We start from the raw sequence: 21978 nt of genomic DNA, 5'->3' as shown, positions 1-21978 counted from the left end.
CATTGACTGGTCTTGGAAAATAGTAATCAGAATCAGTTCAAGGTAAATACAATTTGATTTGGGGACGCATCAATCAACTATTTTTCCGCGTTGATGGCTTTTGAATTCAACCCCAACATATTTATCTAAACGCGCTTCAAAAAGAGCGCATCTAAGCTTTAGAGTCTCTCTGTTCATCATAAGAAAGGGGATCAACTTCACCGCGCTTTCACCTTCCCATGAAACCTCTGGATAAACTCTAATTCTAGCTCCGCTTGGGGCATTCTTGAGACAGGAATCTGAAACAAGACAAAGCAACAATGAGACAGAGCATAGCTGGAAAAAATCAGCATGTTTTCAAATGATTTACATGCGGAAACCTACCCAAGGCGCAAACCATCGTAGAAAAACCAAATGCTTCGACGAAACCGCCGGAGAAAAGAGGCCCAAGCATTGATCCTAGATTGAAAGAGATTTCGGTGATGGAGAAGATTCTTGAGCTGCCCCCGTGAGGTCCGAATAAAAATTAGGCTTCTCTGCTTGGAGGTCATTTGTGACAGCTTTTCGAGAGTCAAAATCGGATCACAAGGCAGGAGGATGTTTGATCTTTACCTATCAGTTGGAATGTTCCTGCTCCGCGAACTAGCGGAGAGACAGCACCGATTGCAATGATTCCGCTGATGAAGAATATTTTGCCATTATCTCCATGGTTTAGCCAGTCGATTCCTGTGCCTGGCATTCCTAGTAGACAAAGTAAGGGTGCAATAAGCACCCATCCAATCGTGGTCGGGTAGCGCAGTCCTTGCCGGTCACGAAGCCATCCGACTACAGGTCCTAGTATCATGCCGGGGACTTGGATCCCGAGGAATATCATACCGATGGGTAATGGGCCCCAGTTGAATATTTGTTGCAGATGAAGGGGCAATGTGGCGTCGAATCCAGATAGGATTAATGAGAACATGAACGTATTGAGTAGCGCCACAATGATATGAATATTGCAGAGCACAATACAATAGAACCCCGAGCTTGTCAATTCCGTGTCTCCTTGTTCCGGATCAGATGGATCGTTGCTATTTCGAGGAAGTAGTGTTTCACATTCATCGCCCGAGGCGTCTGAGGATTCGCTTTGTGTGTCATTCTTCCCGATCATAAGCAGTCTCGCAACAAAGTCCATGCCTAGAAGGATGAACGCTGAAGACCATGCCGGCCAGTATCCCAGGAGCTGGAGCAGTGTGCCAGCAATCATTGGGCCCATTATCACTCCGGCTGTTACGAATGACATTGCCGTGCCGAGGACTCGACCGACGTGTTCCTGTCGGACATTATCGGTCAAGGTTGCGAAGCCTACAATCCAGCCCGCTGAACCAGCGGCCGCTTGGATAGTGCGACCAAGGAAGAGCAACCACACTGGCTTTGGTTTCAAAGATGTGCGTTTGACACGGGGGTCGGGACAGTACATACGAGACGAGCAAATGGCGACCAATAGAGTTCCAATTGCACTAGCAGCCAGAGCTAGAAGTAAAGGCACTTTCCGATCGGATGTCTTGTCTGCGAAATGAGCTATGATCGGAGCCGATGCCATCGCGACGAATCCATGAGATGTGAGCAGGGCGGTGGTGAGCCATTGTGTCTGAGACGAAGGCAGTTGCAGACGGTCCTCGAGCATGTAACTTAGGATTGGTACGAGGAACCCGTAGAGGAAGGTCTCCGAGAAGAGACCTAGCGTCGCGGTAAATATGATAAAGACCTGTGACGAGCGCCATCTATAGCCCCATGGCTGCACCGACATCCTCTCGGATCCCGATGGTCGGAGAGCTGACGAGTCTGGCAGTGAAAAACGGCGGTGAGTATGTCCCTTCGTGGTCATTATAAGACTGCACGTCTTATGTCTAGAAGATGAGAGGACGTGACTCAAGCTCTTACCGCATTTGCTGAGCCGCAGTTGGTGCATTGACAGCCACCACGCATCGCTCTGTGGACTAGTCGTGGATCTCCCCTCATTGGGGCCACTGTGTGTGTTCTATGCACCCATGGCTCCAATGAGCATCAGCTATCATATCCTCATGCATAGAGCTGTACTCAGTCATCTTAACGGCTGTCTCTAGATATCTGGTATGCTTGTTGCTTGTTTCATCCCTTCGGTGATTCAAAACACGCGCATGCCTTCCTTATCACTCATGAAGACAGGTGAAGTTCTGGAGACTGACAGGTACTAATCTAATTGATCTATGATTAGAAGGGAACAATCAAGATGACGATCCGTCTCATGTTGGAAGGCTCGAATCGTGATATTCTCGCTCATCCAGGCTTTAGCTGCGGGGCAACTTTCCATCCTTCAGCATCTTCCCCTTCCACCACCTCGCAATCTCCCCAGTCTGCAAGAACTCCACCTCCCCCTCCCGTTCCCAGTCCTTCAACCACCGTAACATGCGCTCCAACATCCCAATAACATGCGCCATGCCACTTGTATCCGGATGCATCAACACAGGGAAGATAGGCTCCTCCTCGTTGTCTCGGATCCACAGGAATCGATCCCGCCACATATTCTCGATCATGCGTGTGTCGACGTACCCTTGTGAGTTTTCGCAATGAGGAAGGAACTGCATGGGGGTCATGTCTTCCATGTAGTAGTTACAAGGGACACAAACCAAAGGACGACGATCGGGTGGGGAAGATGATTCTTTCACAGGGTGCATCCAGGATGAGGCGGGTTTGGAGAAGTCTATGGGGGTAAGAGGCGGGCGTTTTGGGGCGAAGAATGGGTGACAGTCGTGGTCGGTGAGGGAGGCATCTGGTTCATGTGAGAAGCGTACTGTGTTTGTGTGGAAGGAAACTGGACATACCGTATTCAAAGCCAAACTCTTCCAGCAGATCAAGGGTTGATTCTCGGAGCTGGTATAAAGGTGCCCTATATCCGACTGGCTTCTTGCCGGTGAGGTTCTGCGCGATCTCGATGCACTTCACCAGCACGTCGCGCTCCTGCTCCGGTGTGAGTTGATAGGCGCCCTCGTGGGCATATCCGTGCAGTCCGACTTCGCAGCCAGATGCGACGACCTGCTTGACTTCCTCCGGGAAACTCTCGGCTGAGTGACCTGGAATGAACCAGGTACATTTGTTGGCGAGATCAAGCTTCTTTAACATGCGCAGGAGTCGAGGGACACCCACTCGGGCGGCGAAGAATCCAGCCGAGTAGTCTGCGAGGTTATTGTCAGGGTGCGAGTCTATAGCAATGGTTAGTTCTCATCGTATGTTGATCGAAGGGATAGGCATACTTGTTCCCAGCCAGCCCGAGACAGCGTCGAGGTCAATTGAAACCGCAACGCGAATCTTGTTACGCTTTGATTTGGATAGAGCCGGGGGGATTGACTGCACGGAGTCCTTGATAGTCAGGGATTTCGATTCTTGGATCATGGCTGTAGTTAGATCGTTGTTGCCTTCAACACGGATGCATTGTCCGGAAATGTGTCCAGCCGCACGCTTCGAGGCTAGGAAAGCCATAGTGCGAGCTACATCTGCTGGAGTGGTCGCATTTTCTCCTGTCTCGCTGACGAGGCCGCGAGTGACAGCATTGATTCGGCCATCGGGATGAAGCTGCCTGATCTCGTCTCGGACGGTGTTGAGAAGACCATAGTGTAGACCAGCTTTTCCTGCAGCAAGGCCAGCGCCAGTCTCCGTCTCCGTCACAACGATGGCCGGGCTGGTCAGCTCAGTGCCGGTGGCCTGCGGACACTCGCTTACACATCGCAGGAAATGCTTGATGGCAAGAAAAGAGCCGCGGACATTCACTCTATAATTCTTTTCCCATTCGTCCAGGGGCAGATCCCAGATGGGATACTTGTTGGTCTTGTCCTCGAGGCTGGAATTGACCACTAGAATATTCGCAGGTCCGAATCGTTCCTGTGCCTTCTTAAACCCGGTCTGAATTGACTCTTCATCACCGACATCTCCGCTCAAAAGCTGCAGTCTTGAAAACCGCTCGGCGTCTATTCCAGAGAGCTGGAGTGGGCGACTGTCATAGGCCGTGACACGGCATCCGTGATCTGAGTGATGGTCAGGTCAAATCCCTTGAAATTCTCAGAAGCTTCATCTATGTTCAACGCCCGACGGGCACTCCTACAAGTCCCAGACCGTACAAGGATATATCTAGGGCAACTGGACGGCATCACCCTTTCAGTTCAAGAACCAGCATCACACGAAGCGTGCATCACATGGGGGAAACAAAACTACAAATCGAGACACCTACCGAGAAATTCGCGCACCGCCTCGCCCCCAATGGCACCAGCAGCGCCAGTGATGAAAACATGCTGACCCTCCAGCCCCAAAAACGAGCGTCGGGGTAACGAGTCAGTCGTCATCGGGATCTGTGACGGATCCTAAAAGTGGTACAGCGACCGATTCGAATAAAAGTGCACGGAGCGCAACTGTTAGCCCCTGAGGACTTAAAAGAGGTCTGCAGTGCGTCGATCACACTGATCCGCGCTCCTGCCCGGTTTTCAGATGATAAACGAGGCACGAATGCGCTCCTGGATGGCTGGAGATCCTCGCGGAGATGATCAGCGCTGGCTCCGGTGCGTTGGTTCTTCCACGTGGAATTGCAGCCCTGGTTTCAATTCCTGCAGGCTGATTGTTCATCCATTTATCCGGTTCATCGGAGTTCACGAACTCTGGGCAAAGAGGGTGCGGTGACGTACTGTACGTACCGTGTATGATGGAGATCACGGGAAATAACCTTTCCAAGGGGCGAGGTCTTTTGTGCAGAGTGATTTCTGGCCCAAGTTATTCTAATGTAGAGTGGTATTTTACCAAGCTTTGTCGATGGCACTGACTTCGGAGTGCTGGGGCTGGCCAAGATTGGAGCCAAGATAGATCCAATAGCTTCAGCGTGTGCAGTGGCCGCGCAGAGTCACGTGCAAACCAACCCGTCTACGATATCTTGATGACGACCACCTTGTCCTGGTTGAGACCTTGGAACTATCTTATTGTTCGCTATGTATACTGAAACCTTTCATGCTACACTAGATCCGAAGGTTGTCCTTTCTGAGAATCAAATTGGATCCGAGCACCCCCCTGATTCAAGGAAAACCCGACTCTTATTCGTATACCCGCGGCAAACCCCTGTACAAACCAGCCACGCAAGGCGGTCTCAGTATCAGACCCCTCGGTCCCCTCTCCGCCCGCGGATTTCCTCCGAGCCTGGCTCGTACATACAGTGATTTCTCAATCGGGCGATCATAATAGAAGAGTGGCTGATTACAGTAGGACGCCACTAATTCGTACCCGGAAACACATTCCGCACAAAGCCTACAGTACACAAGCCCGCACAGTGCGCCAGGCACGGGCCTGCAGTGGACCCCGAACACCCCATCGAGCACCAGGAAGCGTACGATCGAAGCTATACTATTCCCAGTCATCATTGTCGATCCGAGTCCTGTACCTGGATCGGGGTTTAGGCGTGAAAAACTCTATAAGACAGCTGTGAGGTAGGTCCACGCACACGAAGAACACAAGAGTTAATTCGAAATACGAAATTGATCGCGAATTGTCTCCATAATTGAATCCCTTAATCTATTCAGTTAAATTTGGCGAATTGCGACTTACTATTCCCGAGCTATCTCCTGTTCGGCTCCTAAGGTCCACCGCCCGATGTCTGTTTCTGCGTTGATCATTATGGAGCCGAGTGGAAATTGCCGAGAGAATTCGATGATGATTCCAGCGATATCGGATTGAATCTACGGGTATTCGGCTTGGGCTGACGAGGTCCTCAACCTCCAACATTGGGGCCGGCATGGCTGGCGTCATGCAGAGAATTTCATCCTGCTCCCTTGCCCTGATGGAACAATACGTGGGACGGCGAAACTTAGTGCAAACTCTCTTCGGGGCAGAATAGATGTCTTTTTCTGGGAGACCCGTTGGAAGAAACTTTTCATTCCTTCAGACGTTGCACTGAACCTCGGCGAATGAGATGGCGCCATACTCGACCCGCGCTGCACCATGCTGAGAGCATCAAAGTTGTTGCACTCGCTTAGGCAAAGGATAAAAAAAAAAAAGTAAAAATACAAATAAGTAATATAAGACTCACGATGACCATTCAAAATGAGTAATGGAGAGTGATAGATGCTCAAGCCACTTAACTCTCCACAAAGGATCTCCCGTCAATTAATTTCTGGAGTGGGATGTTCCCCGTCCCCGACAATTCATAACCACAGAAAGATCAAGCGAGACCCCCGGATCCAAAGAGGGGACTATGGCGGGATGATGTGGGTCCCGGTGAAACCGTGACAGGCTGAGCCCGCACCCGCCACGCAATGGATGGCAATGTGGAGCTTTTAATAATCTGGTTTTAGATCGCCTTGAGATCATGTAGCCTGTTCCGGAGACTTGGCCTTTCGGATGGAAGCGAGGGTGATGACGCCTGGGCATGGTATTTGAATAGTTCGTTCCAGACTTCGGCACTAAATCCTGGAGGCTTCCACGCATTTTGGTGCCACGGTGGGGGCCATTTAGGGGCTAGATTTCTGTGTCAGAATGAGAAGGAAAAAGGGGGAAAAAGATGCAGGGATTCAATGGCGAAAAGTATATGGACTTGCAAACTTCTCAGCTTAGTTCAGCTCAACTCACATCGGTTGAACCCGATTTCAGGCAAGATCAACAGTTGACGCAAGGAAACGGGAGATCGGCGGGGCAAGTGGATTCCCCGCTGAACCACGGTTTGCCACGCTTCGCACTTGATCCATTTGTGACTTGTCTTTTGGGCTTTGTTCACTGATTGGTTTTGATGATTTTGAAGTAGCTCTCTGTATTGGTACAGTGTATGAGTGTATGTCTATCCTGAAATCCACCGGTCTATCGCCCGTATGTCCAATCAGAAAGGAGTTCCGTGTCTATCACGGACTGAATATGTACAGGGAAAAAGAAAAAGAGATGGAGGAGAAAAAAAAAAAGAAAAAACATGATTATGCTGGGTATCTGGTCCACTCGGACTCCGTAGATTCGTGAGTAAAGAAAATGAGGGTTTGACACTTTTGGAAGGGAAGGAAAGCGAGGGCCGAATTCAAACATCTTCGTGTCGCGAAACGGCATGCGCCGTGCTGGTCTCATACTCTGGTGGCCGATTGTCGTGTTGCACGGTCACTGTAATATCTTGTCGGATTCGTAGCGCACGAGCTGATCCATCGTCACTGCTCATGTCCCTCTCCTCGCTAGCGTTGAGGCTGATATCTGAGACAGCTGGGCCGCCCTTGGACTGAGTGACGGTCGTGCTGCCTGGGAAGTTCTGCATGTCGAAGTCACCCGACCGCAATTGACTGGGAGGTCCGTAAGGTCGGGAGCCGGTGCCTTTGCTGGTCCAAGGTCCGGACTTGTACCGATCGGTACCGCGCTTCGATCCTCCAGTCCAACTCTTGAGCGCAGGGAAGACGTCGCGCAGTAGGGACCACACCAGGGGTAGATTGGTGACGAGGACGGCGACGGTGGCTTCGCGGAAGTACCAATTCATGTAGACATAGGAAATCAGCGAGGGGACTAGGCAGTACACCTTGTTGAGCACGGCGGCAACGATGACGAAAAATGCCCATGCCGAAGAGAAGAACCAAGATCAACTTTTGTTTCAGTGGTACTCGGACTTGCATCAGCATGGGAATGGCGACGAGAAGCATGAAGAAATCGGCGGAGATGGAGAGACATCCCTGAACCACCTCATAGTATTGATAGGTCGAGCATTGGTCTGCGGGAAAGTCAGTATCGAAGTAAGTTCAACTGGCAAGTATCCTCCTTACTATTGTCTGGAGGGACGGCCCAGTATTGGTTCAGTGGGCGGCATATAAGGAAGAGCGACAACTCCGTAGCGACAAAGCCGACCGCGACGTAGATAGCGATCCAATTGATCCATTTGCGCTGCTTCAGACCCTCGGTGATACGAGCGTAGATCACCAGCATGCAAGCCTTGCAGCTCCAGACGCAAAGAATAAAAGAATGTTCCGAAACGAACACCCATTTACTGCCTCGTTCCCGCTCCGCGTGGATGGTCGGTGTGACATGAAGCTTCTCTTCATCGGTCATCAGATTGGAGCCTCCGCCGGTTGCTACTTCGTTGAGGGCGACACATAGAATGGTGTACCAGACGAGGCCGAACATCATGATATAGTCATCATGCTGGAGACCGCGGATACCCAAACGTCGAATACGGGCGATACTATCATGCGCCTTGAATCAGTTTTGAGCGGCCCATGCACCTAGAGCAAGAGATACATACAATCGAAGGATACCGCCGAGGAGACCAACGGCGTAAAGCGCCCAGGTCTCGTGGGCGAAGCGGACACCAAAATCACCACCTAGTCCAGACATTGTTTCAGGATGCGAAGAGTGCAACCTATGCGACGGAGAGATTAGCTGGGCGATCAAAGAGGAACAAAGAAGGGGCCGCGGAAGGTGCAGCCACGAACATTATAAGACGGTTGCAGTCCGAGAACTAGTATAAAGTTTCCCGGGCACACATCTGCCGAAGACGATCGCGACTACAGGGGGGGGGGGGGTGAGGAACAACCGGGGAGTTCGCCGAGCCGATGTGATAGGTGTGATAGTACACTGGGGAGAGATGCAGGAGCATCGGAGGACGAAGGCTTATCATAGGCGCACAGATAGATCTGCCGGTGACAGCCACAGCCAACCATAGCCCATAGTGGGGGTTCGGAGGAAGGTGGGCTGTTCCATGGGACTGAAAGGAGATGGGAACCTTGGAAATGAATTTTAAGGAAATTGATATGAAATCGTACCTGGCAGTGCTCGCCGATGAGCTCCACCAGGCGTCAGCTCGTCCGTCTCTCGAGATTGGCTCAAAGAGATTCCGGTTCGGGCTGGCTTTTCTACTTTGAGGTCACATACACGAACAGTACACGCAGTGAATTATTCTTTTTTGCTCTTGAGGCCTAGTTGCCTCTCCTGCGACTTTTACGCGGGACCCTCAATCACGATCACTCTGAAAGGATTCAGGCCCCCAACTTGGCGACGATGTAATTGTTCCTAAATGGAAGGAGGTTAATGTATAAGGCTTGCGCTAACTTCGGTCAAAACCGTACGCCCGACTCCCATCATTTGAGGGCCGCCCGAAAAGGCGAAAGTGAGCACGTGAGCTCAGACAAGAGCCTTCCTAAGTGGGCTAGTGACCTCCGAAGCTGTTCCTGTTTCGCACCTGGATTTCAATCGCGGAAGCCTAGGGCAATGGTTAAGGTGGACAGGGATCATCACGCTATTGTTGAATCGGAGCGGGAAACAGCGTTCGCAGGGACTCATCGTCTAGTTAGCTCGAGGCGGGACCGTCCACTCGATCCAAACATGAACTCTTTAATAGACTTTAGCAAGTGGGATCAAAGTGGGCCCGATCTGCATCCTCTGGTTGGCGGACCGTGCAGATTGAGGGATTTTGCCGGGTGGAGACTGGGGGAGATCCCTACTTTCTACGGCTCCCCAGGTTAGCCCCCCCCCCCGGAAGTCACCATCAGCACGGCGTGGCCATTGTAACCTGCATTAGTATGGTACCGACATCGCGGCTATGGTGCTGTGTAGGCACAATCGACTTGTGGGTGGCGATCATGAGACGAATCGATTCGACCTTCTTAACGCGCATGAGCACCAGAGTTTACCGACCTTGGCACTGAAGGAAGCCCGGCGAATGAGGATCTCCTGCGGATGACTAGCTTTGTTAGTTTCCTTACCCGGATGTGACCGCGCTATGTACCTGAAACCAGAGTCGACATTGGCCGACCCGGTCTCGGAGGCCTGTCTAGATCCAGCGCGCACACACCCTTCCCCCGATCGCACTAAGGCTAGATCAGCTTTCGTCTAGAGCTTGATCAAACAATTGTCATTGTTCCAGTGACTTGGAGTGGATGCTACAGATGCACACATCCACCTGAGGACAGACCACATTGATGGAGAGCCCCAAAGTGAGAGCCATTGGGGCCGTAGATTCGTGGGCCGAGCCCGAAATACGCTTGTGTGGAGGTCGAATTGAAGTCAAAAGATCTCAGGCTACGCTGCCCGAGATGCGCGGCCATGTCCGAAGCTCCAAGGCTTTTGTGGAAGCATAGTGCAAAAGTACCATCAAGTGGCACATTGTCTCATTTAGTTCACACGTGGCGTGGATCTGGGCTCTTCTTCCTTAGTATGTGCTCCGTAACTTTTGGGGGCCGTTTCTAGACGGAGGCAGCGCCCTTCGGATAGATTAATGATGACTAGTGCAGCAGGGAGCTTCACTAGGTGCTTCCCAACGGGGTGCCATCGTTTGTATTTTTGGTCCTCTGTGCCGGTACACGTAGGAGCGTCGGAAGTGCCGAAGTACCATCCGGTGTGGAAAAACTCAGTGGCTTGCTGTAGGGCTCCGGAGACCTTCTAGAAGGTCTTCCTGACAATGTGATACATTCCGCACTCCCTTCGGCCACGGCGCACATAGCTATGCACAACATACTCATGAACAGATGAGATCGAGATCTAGGCCAGAGACCCAGAACATCAAGCGTTGGGTTACTCCACACGTTCTTGCCTCGGATCATTTTCCTATGGGCATGCAAGGACCTGGGGGTTGCCAAGAGATAGCTTATGTAGGGGAAAATTCTTTCTGCTCAAGCTCCCCCTCTAGGTAAAGCGCAAGAGCGCAACAATCCGCGTCTAGTCAGGCTTTCGTTGGCGTTTGGCGCATTTGCCTCCTGAGGACACCAATGACAAGCATCACTAGCCCCACTGGAGTTGGCGGGAGTTGGAGTGGCCACTCCCACTTAGGATTTGAAGATGCTAACTGGCTGCAAGCTCGCCCTGGATTCGATTAGAGTGGTCAGTCGATGTGGAGCTGGGAGAAGCATTTCACGGTTGAGTTGCTATCGTTGCCCTCTGATGGGTTCAATGTGAGGTGGTCGCACTCCGCCCGGGACGCCGGGGGCCCGCACCAGTTTGTACACCACTCCCCGCCTGTACTCCACCGAATAATCATATAACCTGTCTCTCCTTTCTGTATTCTGTCGCTCTCCCGCCGCTCTTTTTCCCTCACACAAGGAAGACGACCCTTGTTCACGGCCTTCCTTGAGACCCGCCAAGTCATCCCGACTTGATCGACCGGAAACACCCACGGGGATTAATCGTCAGTATGGCCGACATTGTCGAGAAGACTCAGGCTACCGAGGAGGTGGTCTCCGAGGAGTATCATGGTGAATTGGTCAACGCCTCTGGTCACAAACAGGAGGTCGAGCGCAACTTCAGTCTGCTCAGTATTTGTGCTGTTGCTGTTACGACCGGCAACACTTGGATTGCACAGGGTGGTAGTGTCGTGACTGCATTGAGCAACGGTGGTCTCGCAGGTTGTATTTATGAATTGTATGCCGAACTCCCGCCTCTGGCATCGACCGAAATGACGTCTAACTTTCTCCCTCCAGCATCGCTGTGTCTATCTGCTATTGGCTTGTCGCCGCCTCTATCGCCGAACTGGCATCTGGTATGCCCTCCTCCAGTGGTGTGTACCACTGGGCTTCCATCACTGCCGGCAAGTATGGTCGTGTTTGCGGTTTCTTCGCCGGCTGGTGGAACTGCCTTGCATGGATTCTAGGTGCCGCCTCCATGTCTTTAATCATGGCTCAGCAGCTCGTCTCCATGTATGCCTTGATGCACCCCGATTTCACGGCGCAGACCTGGAACACCTTCATCACCTTCCTTCTCTGCACCTGGACTTGCTGCGCCATCGTGCTCTTCATGAATCGCTGGCTGCCTTGGATTGGTAACCTCGGCATGTTCTTAATTCTGGCCGGTGTCTTCATCACCATCATCGTCTGCGCAGTGATGCCTCATGTCACTGGCGCCGGGTATGCCTCTAACCACCTCGTCTGGGAGGAATGGACCAACCTTACTGGCTACAAGCAGCAGGGCTTCGTCTTCGTCATGGGTATGTTGAACGGTGCCTACTCTGTTGGTACCCCTGACTGCTCTTCTCACTTGGCGGAAGAGATCCCTATGCCTAGCCGGAACATTCCCAAGGCTGTGCTGGCCCAGATGGGTGTTGGTTTCTTGACTGGTATCTTCTACATGATTGCTATCTTCTACTCCATCCATGACAAGGAGGCGATCAGCAACAGCTCCTACAACTTCCCTCTTGCCGAGATCTATTATCAGGCCACTGGAACCCGTGGTGGTGCCCTGGGTCTCCTGATCGTCGCTTTCCTGCCCACTATGGTCACTGCCGCTGGCTGCTATATTACTGCCGGTCGTACTCTGTGGACCATTTCGCGCGACCGTGCCACTCCCTTCCCTAGCTGGCTCGGCCACATCAACACTAGATACCAGAACCCCTTCAACGCTACCCTAGTGTGCGGTGGTATTGTCACTATCCTGGCCTGCATCTATCTCGGCTCAACCACCGCCTTCAGCGCTTTTGTCGGATGCTTCGTTCAGCTGTCTAGTCTGTCTTATTTCATGGCTATCTTCCCCACGTTCTCACCCGTCGCTCTTCCTTCGTTCCTGGCTTCTTCTACATGAACAACAAGATCGGCTACGTCATCAACATTTTGGCCTGCACCTATATCCTCGCCTTCGTCGTCATCTTCTGCTTCCCTTACGCCCTGCCCACTGATGCTCAGTCCATGAACTACGCCAGCCTGTTGACCGGTGGTCTCACCGTCTTCGTTACCATTTGGTGGTTCGTGCGCCAGGGCTCGTATGAGGGGCCTAAGAACATTCCTCTGACCGACAAGGCTCTGATGGATGACGCGCGATAAGGGCATGACTGTTTGAAGTACCGAAAAATGAATATTGAGATGGCTGTTGATTTTTATATACCATTTTGTTTCACCATGTACCTTTTTCATTTGCTGATGATCTTCGACGACTATCAGATGTACTTATGTGCATTTCTCTTTGGCGTACCTTGACGTGATATTCCCCTTGTGTCCATCACCTTAATCGTGCCGGACATACCTCTCGCATGCATACTTAATTACCTTTCAACTTCACTCGTTCTGAAGCTTGAAAGTAGATAGAAATACACTGTACATCCACCTGAAGCAAGCTAGATACTCTGTCTGTAATCTCATTGTCACATTGTCTAGGAACACCGAATTTGGTCTTGAAGGTTTAATTGGTCGGATAGTCACGTGATACCGCGCTCGTCTCACGCGTGTCGCGCCCCGACGTTCAGCAGCCCTCAACTGCAGGTCGCAATGGTCTTCAAGCCCTTCAAGCCTCCTTCGATTAGGAAGCCCGAGACATCAATGGGAAAAACGGAAGACTCCGATCCTCCAGCCAAAAAACCCCGATTGGAGAAGGATGAGCCAACACCAGCAGACACGCGACCTCCCCCACCATTAAGTTCCCGAAAGCCATTGGTACAAGTCAGGAACGGAAAAGAGACTTCAGGGAAACCCTCCAAGAAAGCTGTCCCCAAAGCAGGCGCCGGCGAACGTTATTTCAATGCCCTCTGGTATGTCCGATCGAGACCTCTATCATTCCGATCTCATGGATAGCATCGTTTCTAACATGGGACCTGTGTCTCTAGGAGAAAACCAACGACAAAGAAAAACAAGACTTGGGATGGAGATGCCATACTTGTTGCCCGTGGCACTCTCTTATCTTTACGAGATGCCGGAGGCAAAGAGATGGGCCGGGTAATTTACCAGCAAGAGCTTGAGCAGGGGAAGATGCTTTACATCTCCGGGAAAGAGGTTGAGATCGACTCTGAAATACCCCGCGCGGAATACCTAGCCACGAGATCACCAGTGGAAGAAAAGAAACAAGCGCCCACGTCGCCGAAAGCGCCGGTCAATATGTCTCTAGCTGCGCTGCGGATGGCCATGGGAAAGACAGCTGCCAAGCCAGCTGCCTCTAATGCGACTACGTCTTTGAAACGCAACTCATCGGCCTTGAAGGATGACAACACTTCTAGAGCATCTACCACCCCGACCTTCGCTGCTTACAAGGCACCTCTCCTCGAGAATACGGTAGTGTCATCGAATGCCACCAAGGCCGTTCCACGACACGATCCCACTGCGCCAGGGGCATTGGTAATGCCGAGACCGAGAACTGTCCCCGAGGGAAAGCAGATTGTGGATGTGGTGGTCGACCCGCTGTTGGTAAAGAGTCTACGACAACATCAGCGCGATGGTGTCCAGTTTCTCTACGAATGTGTCATGGGCATGCGGGATTTCAACGGCGAAGGAGCAATTCTGGCGGACGATATGGGTCTTGGAAAGACACTCCAGACCATCGCGTTGCTATGGACGCTGTTGAAACAAAACCCCATTGCCGGCAATGCCCCCGTCATCAAGAAAGCACTGATTGTTTGTCCCGTGACACTCATCAACAACTGGCGAAAAGAGTTTCGCAAGTGGCTTGGAAACGAGCGAATTGGTGTCTTTGTCCTTGATGATAATCGCAGGCGTCTGACTGATTTTACAAAAGGAAAGGCTTACAGTGTTATGATTGTGGGATACGAGAAGTTGAGGACAGTCCATGAGGGTCTGGCAAGAGGTGCAGGAGTCGATATCATCATTGCCGATGAAGGTCACCGACTCAAAACGCTCCAGAATAAGAGTGGTCAAGCCATCCAGAATCTCAATGCTACGAAAAGAGTTATTCTTTCGGGCACGCCTATCCAAAACGATTTGAGAGAGTTTTTCGCGGCCGTCGACCTCATCAACCCTGGGATCCTCGGCAACTTTAAGGCCTTCATCAAAGAGTTTGAGACACCGATTGTTCGCAGTAGACAACCAGAAGCTACTAGCAAGGATATCGAGAAAGGCGAATCCAGAAATGAGGAGCTCAGAGAACTCACATCTAAGTTCATTCTCCGCAGAACGGCAGACGTTCTGGCCAAATACCTCCCACCCAAGTCAGAATATGTACTTTTCTGCAAACCGACGCCAGCCCAGGCAAATATCTACCAAGCTGTCCTGGCATCTCCTATATTCCAGACAGCGATGGGAAATGCCGAGAGTGCTCTCCAACTGATCACCATCCTGAAGAAACTATGCAACAGCCCGTCTCTACTAACGGCTAAAAACAACGACAATTCACCCAGTGAAACCATCGCTGCTCTTCTAGCGTCCCTACCACCAGCTCTCATGCGCCACTTCTCTCCTTCAGCAAGCGCCAAAGTCCGCGTCCTCGACCAACTCCTTGACAGTATCCGTTCCAACACATCAGAGAAAATCGTCCTTGTATCAAACTACACTTCAACTCTGAACCTCCTCGCCACCCTCCTTTCATCCCTCGGTCTCCCGTTCCTCCGTCTCGACGGAAGCACTCCAGCTCAAAAACGCCAACCACTCGTCGACGACTTCAACCGCCAGCCCGCCGAGAAGTGCTTTGCTTTTCTTTTATCCGCCAAAGCAGGTGGCACAGGACTTAACCTGATCGGAGCCAGTCGTCTCGTTCTTTTCGACGTAGACTGGAACCCCGCAACGGACATTCAAGCCATGGCGCGTATCCATCGCGATGGACAAAAAAACCACTGTCGCATCTACCGCGTCATTCTCAAGGGTAGTCTGGAGGAAAAATCTGGCAGCGCCAGGTGACGAAGCTAGGTTTGGCGGATAGTGTCATGGAGCATAAGGACAGCGTATCGCAGTTTTCCACCGCTGAATTACGCGACTTGTTCCGACTTGATCAGGAAAGTCTTTGTCAGACGCATGATCTTGTGGGATGTGACTGCGGTGGAAGGGGCATCACGTCCTTGCCGTCCTCGGGCGCGGCGACGCCCAAAGAGGAAATAGATGTCGACGAGTTAAGCGATGATGGATCCTGTGATTCCCTCCCTGAGGATCCGTGCCTTTTGAAAGCATCTGAAGTGGACATGGAAGAACAGGAATGTTCTATTCGTCATGGAACGTATCGTGGCCAGCGTTATGCTAAGAATGGAAAAGGCAAGCCTGGACAGAAGGACAAGATGCATCAATCTTTGGCGCAGTACGCTCACATCGACCCAGCACTTCTGTGCGATGAAACCAACGAGGATCTCTCAGCAGCGGTGGATGACGATGTTCTCGTCTCCCTGCTCAAAGATGAATCTAATCGGATCGGGTACATCTTCAAGAAGACGAGCGGCGCGGAGATCGAGACTAAGATGCCAGAGAAATAAAGACTGACCTTGATAAGAAACATACTATAAACAATCGACATGATGTATGAGAACATAGTGCTCTTGAATTGGACTATCTACTATAGTAAGGTAAGGGTATGGTATACGGCAAGAATCAGCGATTCATTTGACCGCAAATCTAAATGTACATAAGAAATAGCCATGAACGGGCCGACAATATCTAGGAGTAAGTATGATATGATGGACATCGAAGAATGGAAAAAAAAAAGAAGAAAGGGAAAGAAAGATGCTCCTGCACATGCACACAAAAAGTCCGCCGAAGATTAATGCACCAGCTCCGATGCTCCCATTTCAAACCTAGGATAAGAGTAGCGCTAATACCGCAGTTTTCCAACAAGGCCGAATGTGTACGCTGTCTCAGCTTCACTTTTCATCTGAAGCATATAGATACGCTGTGAGTTGAGAGAGACGCCGCCTTGTTTGGCGATTGTGCCGCCTTCGATCTCTTCATACACGGATACGGCAATTCCAGTACGTGCGACGCGTTCAAATGAGCTCTCAGGCAGACAGACGTCTAGAAGGACTTCGCTACGGGTCTTGCCGCGGATAATGATGCGTTTCTCCGGCTCCGTGGTGCGCGGTGTGGCTGCGCCGGAGCTGGGTGGTGAGCTAGCTCCGTCGTGCGTTCCGCTTCCGTCGCTGCGGCCGCTAAAGGCGGTACCGGGACGAGACAGCAAGTTTTTGGGAGGCGCGGGCATGATAGTCAAACGGGCAGCGCCCATGTCGCGCCATTTGGAGGCACTTTCGCGGAGGTAGACGCGGATCTTGGCGTTTGATAGACCAATGCCGTCGGCGCCCTTGATGGCCGCTGCAATGCGGCCAATTCCGCCGGATGGAGAGGCTGAGTCTGCGTCGCCATCACCGGAGTACATGCTGCCTTCGCGGCCGCTGCGGGACTCAATGGTAGAACGGGAGATGTTGAACATCTTGCTGCCACCACCGAAGCGTTTGAGTGCAGAGAAAGCGCTGCTCATGGTTCCAACGCTGCTTTCGGAGCCTTCGGCGAGAGAGCGCGGAGAGCTGGAAGCGCGATAACTCTTTCTGCGGCGGGGGAAGCCGAACCAGCTTCCGCCAGACTTAGGTGCTGGGTCGTAGTTGGGTATTTCGTGGTCATTGAAGGGACCGCGGGCGTTCTGGAGAGCGATATAGGTGGGATTGTTGATTCGGGCGTGGTTGATAAGGGCGTAAAGAGCGTCACAGTCGTCAGGGTTGCGGGATCGGAACATAATGTTGTTGCTAGTAGTGATTTGAGATCGCTCGGTGGGAGGCGAGCGAATGCTGATGTCAATAGCAGTTCCCCGGCGGATAGGAACAAGTGGTGTAAGCTCCATTGAAATAAGAGGCCGCGATGATCTTGACGGGGATGTAGAATGGGGATCGGCATTCATTTTGAATGCTTCAATCAGTCCGGGGCTAACGGCGATACTGCATTCGTCAGGAAGCAGGGTCTCCCAATTTCCCTTGCTAGACCAAGCAAAGATGGAAGCAATGACCTTGGTTGACTTGCCAGGTTGCAGCGGCACGGTTCTATAGCCACTTTGAGAGGCAGAGTTGGAAGGAGACAAAGAGCTTGTCTCTGTAGAAGCAGGCCCACGGATCTTCGGCTGAGGAAGGTCTTTTTCTTCCGGTTCCGATTCCGACGAATAATCTGAATCAGAGTCGTCATCCCTCGAGTAATCCGACGAAGAATAACTGTAATGGCGCACTGTCGATGCGTCAGAATCGGTGTCTGAGTAAGAGTCTGAAGCCGTAGAGGGCTCATATTCGTGCTTCAAAGGAGAGGAGCCACGTCGCTTGAGCTTGACACCAGCAGGACTAAGAACAGGCACAGAAGGAAGCTTCGAGCTTGGGGAGCGATGAGGTGGCGGTGGAGGTGGAGGAGCATCATCGTGCTTTGACTTCCGCCGGGATTTTCTTCGTCTTGAACGAGTGGGTGTCTCTGGCTGTGGTTGCTCAGGCAGAGAATCCAGCGGGGGGTAATCTTCATCTTCCTCTTCGGTTCCGCCACTAGACGGAGCCGACAAATGGGTTTGGCTGCTTGTGCTCCGGATCTTGGGGATCTGTGGGAGATATGCGGACGGTACGGATGACACACGAGGAGACTCGGGCTCTGGAGGCTCTCTGCGGGGGGTGCGAGGTGTCTTTGGTGGTGACTTTGGAGGAGACTTCTCCCTGATAGAGTCGGCTGATTTGATGGCATTCTTCACATCGCCGCCGTAAAACCTGCCTGGGGTGGGGGAGTCTGTTGCCGGCATGGGCTCAAACGCTCTTTCTGAAAGAGCAATCTGCGCAGAGGCATCACCGGAAGCGAGACTCTCCCCCATAGTCACCGTAGCGGGAGTGCCTCTGCGCCTTGGACCTTTTCAGGCCATGAGAGGCCTTTTCGGGACTTGCCCTTGACGGCAGAAGCTCCAGACCTGAACGAGCTTGCTTGTTCGACAATTCAGAGTCTCCCGTGGTGTAGTCGGTTTCCCGAGTGGCTGTTGAAATCAAAGAACTTCTGTTGTCGGTAGCGGAGCTCACAGTACTGGGCTCAGAGTATTGCTCCTTCGGGGTCAAAGAGCGCCGTTTGCTCGCCGCCTTCTCGCCAATTGGGATGTCAACGTCGCTGGGGTTAGTTCGTGGCGGAGAGTCGTTGACTGGAGATTTGCGAGCCTTATGTTGTTTAGCTCGACTGATGAAGCTCTGAGTTCTGAAGATCGCAGGGGGAACAGGTTCAGATCCCAAGAGCTGCACCCATTCCGCGCCGATTTCAACTTCATCAATACGAAGAGAGAGCAACTCCTGCCAATATTTCTCCTCGCCAGGTGCGCTGCGCAGCATCATCACAATCTCGCCTTTGGTCTCGCCGGTGCGGGCTGAGACGCAGCGCAAATCCATTGGGGGAAAAGAAGCCAGCGATCCGAATGGTCGATTTCACAAATCAACAAGTCGCCTCCTGGGCCATCATTTGATGCGTTGTCTCGATATAACAGTTCCGCCCGACAGTCAACCAACTGGCCACTAGAGTGGTACAAAGACAGATTGAAAAAGTCGCGGGCCCGGACATGGCGGGTCTGATCAACTGAGACATTCTGAAGTATCCCCAGTGTCATCGGATCTCTGGCGCGAGTCGGGTCAACGCTTGCAGCGGACTCGTCCTCGAGCCTCGCTCGTTCATCCCGTGTACGTTTCCGTGCATCTACCACAAGCGCTTGGTAGGCATTTGCTATCTCCTCTGCTTTGGGCGACGGCTGCAGGATGTTGATTCCTTTGAAGCTTTTGGCGAGATACTTGAGTCGCACTAAAGGTCGCTTTAGCAGATAAGCGACATCCACCTTCTCACCGTCGGCATCGACCACGTCGCCATTCTCATCACGCTCCATACCCTCATCAAGACTCTTTGTGTCACCATTGTCTTCCTCGCCTTCTTCTAGCGGTGCAAGGTTGACAATAACATCTTTGAATCCAAGTCGCCACGCTTTGAGATATTCGCGGTAGACTCTTTGCGCGCCTTGGGCCCACGTAAGTAGCGCATCCGGGTTGTCTTGCGGGATACGCTTATGCAGAGTCTTCAAACGTTCAATTGCGACTCCCATATTGACAATGGGTTTGGAGAAGTTCATGTCGTCTTTCGGGTCCATGGAGGGTCGGAACAAACCAGCAGCAATTGCAGCGTCGGACCGTGACAACACACAGGTCAACAGCACCGGAATCACACCTCCCACGAGGGTCTTGAGCTCGCGCATATACTTCGCTTCGTCTGCAGAGAGTTCGGCCATAATGTCTGGGACCGTCGCACTGGCCAAACGGCTCTTGTTTGTGCGGATACTTCGCGCAGATCGGATGCTTCTGCTTCGGCCGGTAGGAACTGACAGAACCGACATGAGATCGTTGTGGGTAGTAAGGCGTCGTTTCAGCTGAGAAGAGACTACGGGCAGAGAATTGGGATCAAAATTGTCCTTCTCCTCAGCTGCCTCTTCGGCCTCCTCTAGCGTCTTTTCTTGGCATGTTTTCTGAGAGACGGATGAGTCTTCAATAAGAGTGCTCAAAGTTTCGGCAGAAGCTATTGTCGACAAGCGATGACCTCCGGTGCTTGGGAATGCTTTCTTCCGGCCTAACGGGACAGGTGCATTATTGCCAGAGACTTCAGATCCTTCTGAGGCTGTTTGTAGGTCCGAGTCCAAGCTCAAAGTGCTTTCTTCGTATGGCTTGTCGCGCAGTTTTTCTTCCCGAATCCTGAGCGGCAACGGTCTCGGAGCTTTACCGATGCTCGACAGTCTGACTTCTGATGTAGAGTCGCGATCGAGTGACTTGCGTTTCTCAGAGATACTATCCTTGTCTCTTGAATGACGGCTATGTGAGCTCTTCGGACGAGACTCACTCTCTAAGGACAGCTCAGATGGAGAAAGTATCGTGCTTTCATCATCTGCTAGTCTCCTTGATCGCCGTGCGCGCGCTGATCTGATGTCTAGAGGACCCGGCATGTCATCTTTTGACTCATTATCGAGGAAAGGGTCGGGCGTGTCTGACAGCCATGCCTCGATCTTGGCTCCGCGTTGTCCAGGCGGAACAGGCGTAGGCCTCGGTGGCTCCGGTTCTGGTAATTTGAACATCTTCCTGGACTCGTCCACAATCTGCGCGAAGATTCCCCCTTCGGCACTTTCGAGTGGCCACGGGAGGGTTGGCCACGAGCTCGCCGACGCGACAACTCGGTAAAGTCGGCCTCGCTCTTCGCCCATTCCACATCGTCTGGCGGTGGTGATTCCCTCTTTGACGCTTCCGGGATATCTGACAATGTTGTGGATCTTGGTAGGTCGGTCTCCAAGTCGCTGTCGGCCACGGACTCGATATCTGCCTTGCGCGGGCTCGGGTGCTTTGCTTCGGGAGTGGGGGATTTTGAAGCGACTGTATCTCGTCGTGTGCCTCGCTTGGGTCTTTCTAGCTCGTCCTTATCATTTTCTCGTTTTGCGCGCGGAGTTCCTGTCCCCTCATTGGTCGTGTATTCGTTTATTCGTTTGGGCACGGGGAGGTTTCGGGTAGACGTTTGAGTATTGGATCGATTTCTCCGCCAGTGCTCATCACTAATGACACGTTTGCGCGGAGTGCTATGGCTGCGCTTCCTGGTTTGTGGGATTTTCTTTTCTTTTTCTTTTTCTGTATCTTTCTCTTTTGGCTTCTCCACCTTGTCGGCCTTCACGTTTTCGATCTTGGGCTTGGGTTTCGGGGTCTTCTTCGGTTTGTTTTCTTCGTCATCGTCATCGTAGACACCGTCATCGATCGTAATCACTCCGCCGCCTTGTTGCTGCCATTGCCGCACTCGGGCGCGCACAGTGTTTGTATCGTGGACTCCTAATGGCTGGCCGATGTCGAGGGGCTTAGTAGATCTGGTGGTCCCTCCAGCTTTGGAGGGGCGATTTGGCGTTACAGGAGTCGGCATGGGTAACTGTGCAGATCGAACCGTGATCAGTACGTGTCGAGGAATTCTCGGGAGGTTGTTGGCACGGTATACTCGAAGCCACAGAGGAAACTCACCAGCGCCCGCTGATCTAAATTTCGATCACAGATCGTCAAATTTCATAGCCGTACAGCATTCGCTGTCCAGTCGGACTGTGCCAGAGTTGATCGAGGGGATGTAAACAAGACGATAGTGCGGCTGACACCGCCCGATAAGACCGATGCGCTCTGGCGCCCACACGTTTTGGCTGCCCGGGAAACCGCCGATCCGACCAAGCGATCAGCGCGTCTGCGACCGCTCTGTAGAAGTTGGGACTCTGGGCCCTTGCAGACGAACCGCCTGATCGAGTTGCCACGCGTGATATGGTCGGCTGCTTCTACCCTGCTTATGGGCTTTTTGCCCACTGCGAGGGGCTCGATGCTCTTGGCATTCT

General features: G+C 52.2%; 6 protein-coding genes across 6 annotated transcripts; 2 read left to right on the top strand and 4 right to left on the bottom strand.

Moving 5' to 3' along the window:
- Positions 1-550: 550 nt before the first annotated feature.
- Positions 551-1768, bottom strand: N7477_002253 (MFS transporter; the record flags this gene model as incomplete). The annotated part of the gene is made up of 1 exon (XM_056963916.1): positions 551-1768. One exon carries the CDS (start codon positions 1766-1768, stop codon positions 551-553), a length of 1218 nt encoding a protein of 405 aa, XP_056823869.1.
- Positions 1769-2288: 520 nt separating this feature from the next.
- On the bottom strand, positions 2289-4334 carry N7477_002252 (SDR family oxidoreductase/polysaccharide deacetylase family protein; the record flags this gene model as incomplete). Its single annotated transcript, XM_056963915.1, has 4 exons — positions 2289-2770; positions 2823-3200; positions 3252-4019; positions 4223-4334. The coding sequence occupies 4 exons, from the start codon at positions 4332-4334 to the stop codon at positions 2289-2291; spliced, it is 1740 nt and encodes a 579-aa protein (XP_056823868.1).
- A 2696-nt stretch (positions 4335-7030) lies between these two features.
- On the bottom strand, positions 7031-8322 carry N7477_002251 (uncharacterized protein; the record flags this gene model as incomplete). The annotated part of the gene is made up of 4 exons (XM_056963914.1): positions 7031-7500; positions 7541-7702; positions 7755-8170; positions 8231-8322. 4 exons carry the CDS (start codon positions 8320-8322, stop codon positions 7031-7033), a joined length of 1140 nt encoding a protein of 379 aa, XP_056823867.1.
- Positions 8323-11113: 2791 nt separating this feature from the next.
- N7477_002250 (uncharacterized protein) lies at positions 11114-12731 on the top strand (the record flags this gene model as incomplete). Its single annotated transcript, XM_056963913.1, has 3 exons — positions 11114-11340; positions 11400-12390; positions 12417-12731. The coding sequence occupies 3 exons, from the start codon at positions 11114-11116 to the stop codon at positions 12729-12731; spliced, it is 1533 nt and encodes a 510-aa protein (XP_056823866.1).
- Positions 12732-13172: 441 nt separating this feature from the next.
- On the top strand, positions 13173-16087 carry N7477_002249 (DEAD/DEAH box helicase; the record flags this gene model as incomplete). Its single annotated transcript, XM_056963912.1, has 3 exons — positions 13173-13432; positions 13508-15489; positions 15534-16087. The coding sequence occupies 3 exons, from the start codon at positions 13173-13175 to the stop codon at positions 16085-16087; spliced, it is 2796 nt and encodes a 931-aa protein (XP_056823865.1).
- Positions 16088-16422: 335 nt separating this feature from the next.
- N7477_002248 (uncharacterized protein) lies at positions 16423-21527 on the bottom strand (the record flags this gene model as incomplete). The annotated part of the gene is made up of 4 exons (XM_056963911.1): positions 16423-18467; positions 18526-18966; positions 19029-20741; positions 20792-21527. 4 exons carry the CDS (start codon positions 21525-21527, stop codon positions 16423-16425), a joined length of 4935 nt encoding a protein of 1644 aa, XP_056823864.1.
- Positions 21528-21978: the final 451 nt, after the last annotated feature.

The sequence above is a fragment of the Penicillium maclennaniae genome (assembly GCF_028827695.1).
Source record: "Penicillium maclennaniae strain IBT 15551 chromosome Unknown utg000003l:1.0-5670915.0:1.0-5674809.0, whole genome shotgun sequence".
Classification (NCBI taxonomy): Eukaryota; Fungi; Ascomycota; class Eurotiomycetes; order Eurotiales; family Aspergillaceae; genus Penicillium; species Penicillium maclennaniae.
Note: the sequence above shows the minus strand (reverse complement) of the source record. Positions and strands in the feature narration are given on the sequence as shown.